The 12,900-nt window shown below is 47.9% G+C and overlaps 1 protein-coding gene across 15 annotated transcripts in view; it reads right to left on the bottom strand.

Moving 5' to 3' along the window:
• Positions 1-12,900, bottom strand: part of ATP9B (ATPase phospholipid transporting 9B (putative)) — a 216,509-nt gene that overhangs the window by 47,764 nt on the left and 155,845 nt on the right. For all 15 annotated transcript variants that reach the window (XR_012325486.1, XR_012325487.1, XR_012325488.1 and 12 more), the window contains one exon: positions 10,307-10,449. Coding sequence is in view for 10 of the 15 variants with exons in the window: in XM_033837856.2 (XP_033693747.1) it covers positions 10,307-10,449 (143 nt within the window). In the remaining 5 variants the exon portion in view is untranslated. The remainder of the gene's footprint in view (positions 1-10,306; positions 10,450-12,900) is intronic.

Below are 12,900 nucleotides of genomic sequence, written 5' to 3'. Positions count from 1 at the left end.
CTTTTAACCTGACTTTTTATTACTAATAACTTAATCTGTGTAGCAAAGTTAAAGAACATTACAACAAACACCTGTACAGCTCCCACCAAGAATGAACTGTTATTTCTCTAGGTTTTTAAAACCACCTCGTACAGGTAAGAAAGACCCTAGATAAACAGGCCACAGTTCACCCAGCCTTGGAACATGGCCGCCATTCTCCAGACACACCAGCAGCTCTCACGTCCCCACACGTCTCTAGTGAACTTGGAATTCAGTCATTCGTTGGGCTAAAGAACCCTCATGAGGCCTCACTCCATGCTGGGTTTTGGTGGGCCTCACGGAGATGCTTTAAGCTCTCAGGCCTCAGTGCTTGTCTGCAAACCAGAGAAATTACCACCGGTCCCGCATGGATATGGCGAAGAATAAATAAGCATATAAAGTGCCTGAGACACAAAGGCTGAGGGGAACCTGACGGCCAGGAAGAGGGGCTGCAGGAAGGCACCCATGCAGCCGCCCACGAGGACGGCGAGGACGCAGGCGAGGGGCTGGCGGGGGAGCTGAGGGAAAGCGGAGCACGGATGTGCCCGATCCCCAAGATCACGACGCATGTCGTGCCTCTGGGTTCTGGTTTCGTGCTGGACACCTGGCCGCGTGAGAGGGACTGGTCCCCGTGCTGGTGACGAGGTGCAGGGCGGCTGGCGTGTGCCGAGGTCTGGGTGGGAGTGAAAACTGTCAAGAAAAATAATCACAACATTAAAGCGAAACACACTTACATAACGTGAACGATCTCGTATTCATCATACCACAACTACAACTTTTGGAAGAAAATTCACGACAGAGGTGCACAGAACGAACCTTCTATCTCACACCGTGAAACCCACTTGAGGAAGCGAGAGGTGTTTGGGAGGAATAACGCTGTGCGTGTCAGCGATCGTGTGAGCGGACTCGGCGACGCACGCTACTGCTCGTGTGACGCCCGCGAGGCCCCCTCCTGGGACACGCCGTCCGGCCTGCCGAGTGGCTGGGCCCTCCAGCTGGAGCGTGCCACACGCTCACCTTGGACATCTACCCCTGAAAGCCAGCACGCGCACAGTAAACGGCAGCAGCTACTTTCACAGTGATCTTCCCTGACTCTCACCGCAGCGCTGGAAGGAACGGCCGGGCTGTGGGACTGCGTGTGTGCGGCCAGGACCTGGCGGCCGAGCGCAGGGACCGCTCCTGAGCTGCGTACTTCCTGCAGCGGAAGCCGCCAGGGGACACGCCTGGGCTCTGGCTCCAAGAAACGCTAGAGGATCGCTATGTAATTATCGTTCCCCAGTTTAAAAAATAACAGCTAGTAGGGATATCACTGAAATGATGGCAAAAAGTAAGGTAAATGTGCTTTTCCATAAGACACATTCTAGTTGAAAGAACGAACACACGTTACACTTCTTCTCCGCAGTCTGCGCTCTTACCAGAGACCTTCCTCCCACTTGCCGACCCGAGAGCGAGCCGTTTCTTTCTGTTTCTCTCTTCCGTCTGAACGATTACAGGTACACACGGGGGCCAGGGAGGAACAGGAAACACTTCACAAAGTTTCTGAGATGAAGCTTTTAATCTGATGTTAATATTCACACAGCTCTCCTGGAGGAATTGGAAACAAAAGGTTCTCCCGCCGAAGTGAATGACCTGACAGTTACAAATGTGATTATGGGCCAGTTCTACTCCAGCAGCCAAGGCGTGCCTGCTGCTCTACTGAGTAGGGGAGCTGATTCGCAGTGAAAAACGTGGATGTGGAGGCCTCCCTGTCGACCACCCCTCCTTCCTGGAAACACGTGGAAACGCACCCTGGACACCCCCTTTCTTCTGTGTGTGTGCAAGTGCACACCGACAGCCGGAGTAAAGCAAAACGCGCAGGAAATTTCAACTACAAGTTTGAGGAACATGGAATGCCAGGGACTGGAGGTCAGGAATGTTATCTTCCTTCCCACCTTCTGCACTTGTTGACGGGAGCACCGCACACACACAAGTGGACAGAGCAGCGTCACGACAGGCCCGGCACCATCATCCCTTCCACAAGGGTCCCCGAGGGCCCCAGCCACTGCCCCGTCACAGCTGGAGCCAATCAGAAACATACCACCTCATCCACGAGCACGTCCGTGTTACGAATAAAAGAAGAGCTCTTAAAGTAAACACAACCCCAACGCCATCACACCAGAAATGACCCTAACCTCTCAACATCACACGGCAGGCCGGTCCTGACTCCCAGCTCTCTTGTCTCCTGTGTGTCGGGCTTTTATACTGTGGTTTGAATATGGACCTGGTGAGGTCTCCCAAGCCTGACCCCCAGCTCTGTCCTCAGAAACTCCCCGAGGGCCTCAGTTCCCCACAGTCTGCACTTAGTGGCTTGTTGGCCCTGGGGCTGATTCACGCGTTTCCTCTAGGCCCGGGATTTGCTGTGACGGCGCTGGACAGAGGCTGCAGAGATGGCTCTGGAGCCCACTACGCACGCGGGGTGGACGGAGGGGGGCGGTTCTCTATCAGGGGCACGACACCTCCCCGCCGCCCCCCGCAGGTGGTCAGTCCCCAGGCCCGTAAATCCGCCCTGGGTTTAAAGTGGCATGCACCTGAATCAGATCCCCAGAGGTCACTGAAGACAAAAATCTGACACTCCCGAATGCTGCAGCCACGCGAGTGACAGGTATTTTCCACAGCCAAAGGCATGTGGTTCCAGTCGCTCCATTCACAGACGACTTCTAGGCGGGGAATCTGGGGCTGTAGAGTGGCTGCTGCTTTAACACCTTGATTAGCTGTACTGCAAGTGCTAAGGCTCCAGCTTCGACTGTGCTGCGTCACCTGGCTTGTTACTTCCTACCAGTCAGAGAAATCGCGAGAGTAATTCCACGTACGGACGAAGATCCCCTGGAAACAGGGCAGGCGGAGAGCCACCACAGACACATGCGAGCAGACGCTAACATGCTGAATATATTGTTGCACTTACACGTATAGTTTAAAATAATTTAAAAGGTAACTGAAGCCCAGGTTTGAACTATTGCTTTCTCCTTCTGGGTTATGTTTAAAAGCTTTCTGTTTGAGTAGATACCTGACAGTCCTTTATTCAGTTGCTTAATGGAGTTGGGGAGAATGAAATAGAAAACAAATTCAGAATGGCTTCTGAAAATTGAGCAAGTTAAAAAGATGACATTTTAGTGCTTACATTTATGTCTCTGATCCATGTGGAGCTAACTTTTGTACACGGTGTGTGGATATGCAGTTTTCCCAGCACCGTTTGTTAAAAGGACGACTCTTCCCCATTAAGTATCTTGGCACTCTGCTGAAAACAACTGACTGTAAGTGTTAGATTTTCTCCCAGACTCTCACTTCTGTCCCCTCGGCCCCGATGCCTACCCTCCCAGCAGCACCATGGCGTCTGGATCACTGTAGCTCTGTAGTACATTTTGAAATGAGGAACTGGTGAGTCCTCCAACTTTGTTCCTTTTCCAAGACTGTTTCAGCTACACTGGGTCCCTTATATTTCCGTATGAATTTTAAGATCACCTTGTCAATTTCTGCGAAGAAGGCAGCTGGGATTTTAATAGGGATTGTGTAGAGTCTGCAGATCAAGTTGGGAAACACTGTTTCCATTTTAATACTATGAAGTACTGATTTTATCTTTTGCTGCTATTGTCAATGGAATTGTTTTTTTACTTCTCTTTTTGGATAGTTTATTGCTAGTGTATAGAAATAAAATTCTTTTCTGTTTGTTGACCTTGTTCTAGTAGATTTTTAGGGGATTCCTTAGGATTGTCTACACGAAGACCGTGTCCCACACAAATAGATAGTTCTGCTCTCCTGCACAACATGGATGTCTTTTTCTTCTTCTTGCCTAACTGCCTTGGCTGGGACCTTGAATGTTCACAGCAGTGTCACTCATCATAGACAAGAAAACAGAAACAACTCTCTAACGTCCATCAACTGATAAATCGATAAATAAAATGTGGTGTATCTGTGCAACAGAATGTTACTCTGGAATGAAAAGGAAGCGATTACTGACACAGGCTACAACACGGATGCACCTTGAAAATGTTATGCTGAGTGAAAGAAGCTGGTCAGAAAAGGCCACGTATTGTATGGTTCCATTTCTGTGAAATGTCCAGAGCAGGCAGATCTATTGAGGTAGAAAGGAAATTAGGGGTTACCAGGGCTGGGAGGCGGGGAAGGCGAGGATGGGGAAGTTGGCCGACGTGGGCTGGGCGGGGGTGTGCGGAGACCAGACACTGGAAACTCAGAAGCTACACCAAACACTAAGGGCGACACAGCCTCACTTCTGTCACTTGAATCCAACGCTGTGTAGTGATGACTGTGGCATCTTCCAAAGTATCTAAGTTGCTAATAAATCATGTTTTCGATGACTTAGAACTGATACATTTGAACAAATGACTAGCACTCCTCATCAAATAAATAATAAAATATTAGTTATTTTGCCACTTGAGTAAATGTACTCACATCCTGTTGGGTTGAAGAAACTGTAATATTTATGCAGACAGTCCTTCATGTGACACATGTAATTACTTAACATATTAAGATGAATCATCAAAATATTTTTAAAATTTCAGTGGTGTTTTTACTCTGCAGCTGACTCTGCAAAGTGCTGAGCGGGAAGGTCAGTGCTAGTCTCAGGCTTTCTGTGCCCTCCTGACAGCAGGTAAGTATAAGATTCTACTGGTTACTAAAGAGTCAGCAATGCAGAATGATTTTTCAAGTCTTATCTTAAATATTTTCATGATTCCCTGTGGACAGAAAATGTGACAAAAGGTTTGTTTGTGATTCCTGGGGAAAAAAAAAAGCTGTGGCTCTTTAACAAAGCAGTTTTTGGGGCTACAATGAGCTAAGCAGGCAAAAAGAAAATTCGTCTCCAAAGAAAAAGTCCTGCGGGCACCATTCTCCGGGTGGCGACAGATGTGACTCACAGCCATGCAGAGGAGGCGTCGGAGAAGCAGACACAAAGCTTTCTGGTCAAACCTTCCTGGGCTGTGATCTGGCCTGAGACCAATATTCTGCAGGCCGCAGAGGAGCGGCTGTGGGCCAGCGGCCCACCGGCGCCGGGCAGGTCTTTCTGCAGATTCTGGCCCAGCAAAGCGACAAGCACACGCGGTCCATGGCTGTATTCACACACGGCTGCTTAGACCTTATGGTGCAGGAATGGAAACAGAAGTTCTAAAAAGTGGTGACTAATGTACCAGACTGCAGAATACGCATCCGTTTAAAAATTATTCGACATTCTTTGATGCGGAGTCACATATTCTCTTTGCTGTACGTGAGGCTTTCTCAAAAGACCACGAGCCCTGAACGGCTGGCATCTGTATGTGTGTGCTACCTCGACTGGCCCACCACCCCAAACGTCAGACTCCCTCACATCCCGGCACCTGCATCAGCAAACAGCTGCATCAGTGAGACTGTGCACGCCCGTCGTAAGTGAGGCCCCAGTCGTGGCCACTAGGCAGGAGAGGCCGCAGCGGTCCTCCGGTCGAAGGACGCCAGCACGCGCTCCGCTGCGTGTGCGCACTGATTGGCACACACGTGCTCTGGTGCCCTTGGAAACCATGGAAACAGCGCTTCCCCAACACGACGATGCCGTCCTATGAAACTCACACGTGATTCCAGTCTAAACAACGTGGCGTGTTGGGTAATGGATGCTATATTAAAATGCGTCCGGAAACCTGTTGTTTCCGTGGGTGTTTCAGGAATGGCTTTGTTCTACACGAAGATAAAAACTAACAAAGGAATTAATGTATGGCTTTAATAGGCTGCACCTGAGTCAAGTTTTAAAATTTATGAATCCTCGGCAGCATTGTTCTCAAACAATGGCATTGTCGGGGTAGCCAGGGAGGAGGTGGAGGTCCTCCCGGCAGGTTCAGCGCAAACGATCTGTCCTCCGGGTTCAGCATCGTTTGCGCATTGAGCACATAACGCCTAGTATTTCTGGTCAGTGTCAATACGCTCTGCATCCTGGCAGTTAACAGATGTCTACTCCTGTCGAATGAATTACTTTATGTTTCACGCACTGGTGGCCGCAGATGTGTCACTATAGCAACATCATTAATTTCAGATCTTACCGGAAACGTGCACTCCAATCAAATCTAATTATAGCACATCGCTTTCTTGTCCACGAGAAGGAAACTAGAATGCAATTACTGGGATACTTCATTTTCTATTCTGCTGTGGCAAATAAGAGACACCGTGATGAACGCTTCTCGTCAGAAAGCTTATCGATGAAGCACAAACCCAATTTACAGCCACACGAAGGACCACCTCATAGTTTCGGGAGCCACGGAAGGCTCCTGCCGACAGCTCATTCCTAACCTTCTTGGCTGACGCTTGGGCCACTGAGATGTTTGCAGACTGCCTTCCTCCCCCCCTGCCTCTGACACCGACAGGAGGTGCTCCACAGATGGCGTTCACCTTGGGATTACTGAAAAGGGCCTGAAAAAAATTCTAGACCAAAAAATTCAAAAAAACCTCTGCACGGCTTCAACATCAGAATAGATGACTTCTAGCATAAAAAGGTCTTTTAGAAGATGAAATGCAAAATATTTTCTCTAATAAATTTAATATAATTTTTCTGTGATTTAAAAAAAAAATCTCAGGAACCAAGATTATTTATTAAGCTAAAACCTTAAGAAGCGATGTTCTTGCCTTTTAAAAGCAGCAGAGTGAAATGTGGGAAAAATGAGACTTTGTCTTTATGACTCTGGGCAAAAACCACTTATCCTTACCCTGAAAGTAACTCCAATTCAACAAAGAAAACTGGAGGAGCTACAGAACAATAAACCCATTATTGTTTAAAATGCAAAATAAAAGTTAGCCTTTTAAGGACAAATAATGTCACAAAACCTTTACTTATTGATATCAAACAGCCAGAGACACAGAGCCTTGCGTTTACTGTGTGTTCTCAGGCATGTGCTTTCTGTTTGTAAATTAAGATGAAATAATAGGTCAATATCACTCTAGGACCATTACAGGCAGATTTAAAATGTCCACAAGAGGACTTCTGGTCCAGACCAGACCTGCTTCCCCCGGATAAGCACGACCACAAGCTCAGGAATGGTGCAGGAGGTGCCTGCAGGAGGCCTCTGGAAGGTGGTAGGAAAGGCAGCTGGTGGGGCCCAGGCCCGAGGATGAGCCCAGGGCTGCATCCGGCATCCCTGCCCCCAACCCTTCCCCTGCTCAGCGTTTCCCCGCGGCGCCCGTCCATGCGGAGGTGAACGCCTGCACTCCGTGTCACTGCTGTGTGTTCTTGTAAGGACATGCCACAGTGTGCCGCTGTCCTGGTAGTGACTTTCTCTGTGTCACATCCGGACCGTTTGTTCTTGTGGCCAGAACATCGCTGTGAACATCCTGGTACATCTCCTGGTGCAGATGCTTCTTTAGGGAACAGACGCTGGGCCGAAATGCTCAAGACCCGCTTTACAAGGCAGTGTGCCACGTGCCGCTCCCACCAACAGTGAGTAGGACCTCCCCATTCGTCCTGTACTTGCAGACACATCAGATTTTTAATGCAGGAGGAATGACACGTTCATTGCATTAAGGTGTCCTACTCACGAGAACAGGGTGTCCACCCATTGAATTAGGTCTCTGTAAAAGGTCTTTTAAAATTTAAAAACATACATCCGCATGGTTCTTACCCATTTCTTGTTAAAATTTGTTTCTAATTACTTTATACTTTTTTGTTGCTATTCTAATTGGCATTTCTAGAATTAAGTGTCCCAATTGTTGCTGGTACAGAGAAATGCAGTTTAACTTTGAATACTGAGTTGATATATGTAATTGAACTCTTACAATTCTAGACATTTTCCTGATGGTTCTTCTTGGTGTCTGTGTAAAAAAGCCATTGAATTTGTTTTCTTTGGGAACAGTTCGCCTGGTTGAATTGGACTCTGATCTCATCTTGGTGGCTCCTGGTTTCTGACTGTACGTATCAATAGAGGCCAGGCTGCCTGGTGCTGTAGCCAGGGGCTCGGGGCGGTCCTCTACTGATGATGGGCAGCCTCATGACTCCCTGTATCTCGCTGCAGATCCAAGTTGGCTATGAATTCAGTATCTCCCCAGGACTCTGTCCTGGAGACATTTTCGTACATTTCTGTAGGATCTCTTCACGAGCCATTTTGAGTTTGGGTTTGCTGTGTTCCTGCTTCTCCATCAAACGAATTCCAATTTCTGGATCATCTAATGGCACTTTTGCTTGATTTCTAGTATCGTTAAAGATTTATCCTTTAAAGTTTTTCCCATCTGTGCAGTGAGTTGGGAAGGCATTTTCTCTGTCTACCTTGTTGTTTTTTTTTTTTTTTTGCGGTACGCGGGCCTCTCACTGTTGTGGCCTCTCCTGTTGTGGAGCACAGGCTCTGGACACGCAGGCTCAGTGGCCATGGCTCACGGGCCCAGCCGCTCCGCAGCATGTGAGATCTTCCCGGACCGGGGCACGAACCCGTGTCCCCTGCATCGGCAGGCGGACTCTCAACCACTGTGCCACCAGGGAAGCCCTCTGTCTACCTTCTTGACCCTGAGGCCCTCAAGTTGTTATTTCTGAGTTATTTTGATTTATGGAGCATTACCTTACGGGTCAATTCCTCAAGGTCCCACCAAGACAAGTCCTAATGAAAACCAAATACGATCCAACAACTGGATTTTGACTGAACTGCAGTAAACTTACAAATTCCTTATGAAGGCTGGCTGCTATAGAATACTGAATTTTCACATTCGGGACACGGTACACCTCTCCACTAATGCCAGTCTTTTATGTTTCTCTGTCAGGTCTGGTCACTTTCTTCATCCCCAAGTTTATGCCCACATGTTTTACATGTACCTGAGCTATCGTGAATGGGATCTTTCTTCTTCAGTCTATTCTACACATAAGGGAGCTATTTTTACTGCTATTGTTATTTTAATTTGTAAGCTGCCACTTTACTGATTTCTTATTTTTAGCAGTTCATTTCCTTGGTTGATCATTATATCTGTAAAAATGTTTCTTCTTTTGGTTGTGGACCTTCTATTTCCTGTCTCACAGCAGTGGCTGGAGTAATAAATGTTAAATCAAAGCATGGTACAGATTAGTCTTTCTTCTTCCTGACTATAGTGAGGACTCATCTAATATTTTATTAAAAATAAAGTTTTTAATTTTATTCAAGACATATTTTCTTTACCGTTTATATAAATATTCTTTTATTTCTGGTTCGCTAAGAATTACTAGGATTTTACACCATGAATCCACAAATCAAAAAGGGATTTTAACCCTTAGATATGGCTCTTGTTATAGTTCTGGATTCAATTTGTCTTTTACTTAGTATGTTATGGATTGACAAGAATTCTCTGATGAAACAAAGAAAAAAATGAAATAAGGACAAAGAGAATTTGGAGCATGCAAACTTAGGGTGGGATAAATCATTTGTGGTGCAGCTCTTTAGGAGAATGTCACTGTTAAAATAACAAATTCACATATCTTATTGTTATTTTCTTCTAATAGCTCATAACTATCATTCTATAATAAACAAGCCCTTTTTGCTCTTAAGAAGCCAATAGAGAGGTGTTAATACAGGTAGTTAAATAAAACAAAAACACAACTGTAAGGCTGTAGAAAGTTCAAACTACAGAAATATATCTTTTAAATCTCTAAGAATGTCACATTTTGCTAATTCTTATGATATTCTTATGTTAGAAGATGAAGATTAGCTGGAGGCCAGTTTCAAGGGCTGAGTCTGGGGAGTTTCTTTTATTTAATTTAATTAATTTTTGGGTCTTCGTTGCTGCGCACAGGCTTTCTCTAGTTGCGGCAAGCAGGGGCTACTCTTCGTTGCGGTGTGCGGGCTTCTCATTGTGGTGGCTTCTCTTGTTGCGGAGCACGGGCTCTAGGCGTGCAAGCTTCAGCAGTTGTGGCACGCAGGCTCAGTAGTTGTGGCTCGTGGGCTCTAGGCCCACGGACTTCAGTAGTTGTGGCACGCGGGCTCAGTAGTTGTGGCTCGCGGGCTCTAGAGTGCAGGCTCAGTAATTGTAGCGCTTGGGCTTAGTTGCTCCGCGACATGTGGGATCTTCCCAGACCAGGGCTCGAACCCGTGTGCCCTGCATTGGCAGGCAGATTCCTATCCACTGTGCCACCAGAGAAGTCCCGAGTCTGGGGAATTCTAACCATGAATTAGAATGGTTAGAACAATACTCTGTTTCTCAAACACGTGCAGGCGCACACACACACACACACACACACACACACACACACCATAAACGTGTGTGGGCACAGACACGCCAGGATCCCCCCGCCACTAGATGCCTCCAGAGGTGAACGCGCGCACAGCGGTACCTGTCTTGTCGGTCAGCAGGTACACCAGGCGCCCCAGCTCCTCCGGGATGGTGCTGGTCCGGACCACTGTGCCTGGAATATTCTCATCTTTCATAATCATCCACCCGTAGGCGGCTTTGCCCATGTCCAGGTTCACACGCAAACTGCCAAAGAAAACCCATCGCAGTCATTAGTGTGATCCAACACCTCACGTCCAGGTTTTCCATATAAATTTATTTACTTAAATGCACTGTCTTTAATTTACATGGAATAAATAGATCATATTGGATTTCAGACTTTAAGATAAATGAACATGTTGACATTTGAGTCAACAGGCGTCTTTTCCCACGCCCAGAGTGTGTCGGCAGATGCCGGTGAAGCAGGTGCCCCTACTCGGCCCTCCAGCCCGGTTTGCAACGGCGGCCGGACCTGGGAAAGGTGGACGCAGCGCAGCTCCCCATCCAGGCTCAAAGGGGAGAGCACCATGCGGAAGGAAGGCGCCGGCCTTCCTGGGAATCAACATCTGAAACGGGTCTGGATATCTGGCCCGTCATTTTACAAAAGCAAAGAAGCGGCCCCAGTGTGATGAGCGCCCTGCGGGAGGGGAACAGTCTCCGCGGGAGGACCGGGCAGGCGGAAGGCCCTCTGAGCGTGCGAGACCCTGGGCCAGGCCCTGAGACCAGAGGACCAGAAAGGCTGAGAGTGGGGGGCGGGGCCAGCCCGCCTCGCGGAGCCTGGACTTCAGGGTCAGAGCCACGACCCCAGAGCAGGCTTAGCCACGGCCCGAATTACGCCTACGGTGGACCGTCCCGCACCCGCCCGGCATGCACCGTTCTGCTGGGGTGACTGATGTCCACGGCACCAGTACCTGTAAGCTGCCCTCCGACACAACACTGACCGTCTCCTTCCACCGACCAAGAGCCGCTGTGGCCCACCCATGCCAGGTGTACACACTGATGTTATGTAATTTGATGAAATGGGATTATTAACAGAAATCAAGAGATGTTTTTCCACTTCAGTGAAATGGAATGGTTTTGAAAGATTGGATAGTGATGAATTGTTTTAAAAAACTATTTTTAATAAGGTGTGAGTGAGACAAAAAACATGGAACTTAAATCTTCAGGAAAATTCTCACCAGACAGATCTGTAAAATCACTTTCCCTCCGCCGTAAGGAAATCCAAAGTGGAAATTATAAACCATGCACTACAAATACCTCTTTGTATGAGGAAAACGCAGATTTTCAAAACATACTTAAAAAAAGGGCCAGAGCTCTACATGAACAGACTGGGGAATGAACACACATTCCTATGAATTCATGTAAAACGTAAACAGATATGTGTATGATTTGTCGAAATTCGTTTTTCTCGTTGACGCATTTTTAAGCAGCCCCGTTGTGCAGGACGCGGGCCGGTGGTCCAGGAGGAGGGCCTGCAGGACACCGGCTGAGGCGCTCCGCCCGGGGACTGCTCTGCCCTGTGCAGGGTCCGCTGCCCTCTGGCCTCAGCACCCCTGGGACAAGCCTTCTGCGGAGCCCATGGAGCCACCCGGACCGCGACCGGCATTCCCCGGCAGCCCGCATCCAGAGTCGTGCTGCACACGCCTGTCCCCCTCGCGTCTCCCCACACACTCCCGTCACCTTAGACGTCTACGTGTCACTCTCTGACCCAACTTTTCCCCGTGATTCTTTCTCCAAAACCCAAATTCCACATACACAAACTCCCCACGTCTGAAACCTGTTCCCTGGACACCCTCGCGATACCGCCATCTCCCACGGGGGCAGACGTTGTTCTGTGGACAGTCCATCGGGGTCCCATGTGGGGCTCCAGACTGCTCACCCCTTTTCTGCTTCCAACCAGCAAGGGCCTGAATAAAAGCCCTCTTTCCTTTGATGCCTCTACCACACACCATCATCTTCGTGGATAACCACAAAGTTATTCTAAACACGAGTTCAGAATATTTAGGATATTAGAGAACTGTGAAACAAAACAGAAGAGCTTGACAACAGCAAACATTAGTGAGGATGTGGGGAAACAAGTATTTTAATGAACTGCAAGTAGAAGTGTAACAGCGGAGCCACTTAGAGAGGACCTGGCAGCACGCAGTGAAATGAAGATCGGCCAGAGTGTTCCCAGCCATACCTCTTCCAGCCATCGGGCCACCAGGAGAAGCCCCGACGTGCGCCCAGCAGCACGTACCAGGATGCCGTCCGTGTAGCACTGATCATGAAAGCATCCAAGCCGCCCAGCAACAGTATAGTTAAAATTGGGGCAATAGCAAACCGAGGTACAAATACACTTAATACAATCATATTTATGAATGTTTTAAAAATACACAAAACTTTATAATGTTCACGGGTCCCACCATATGCACCAAGGCCATAAAAACATCAACAGAAAAGACCCACCCCAATTTCGGGAGAAAAATCACCTCTGGGGAAGGCAGGAGCAGAGAGAGGGAAGGTCCATGACTTTATGACATCTACCTTCTTAAAAAGAAAAAGGATCTGAACAAAGACTGAACATGTTAAATCTATGGCAAACACAAGGGCATTTGTCACTAGACTCTGGACCTTTTACTTACCTTAGAAATTTCATAAGTTACAATTGTATAGTAA

Source organism: Tursiops truncatus, chromosome 13 (assembly GCF_011762595.2).
Source record: "Tursiops truncatus isolate mTurTru1 chromosome 13, mTurTru1.mat.Y, whole genome shotgun sequence".
NCBI lineage: Eukaryota > Metazoa > Chordata > Mammalia > Artiodactyla > Delphinidae > Tursiops > Tursiops truncatus.
The sequence above is the reverse complement of the archived record's forward strand: the minus strand, read 5'-3'. Positions and strand labels throughout refer to the sequence as shown.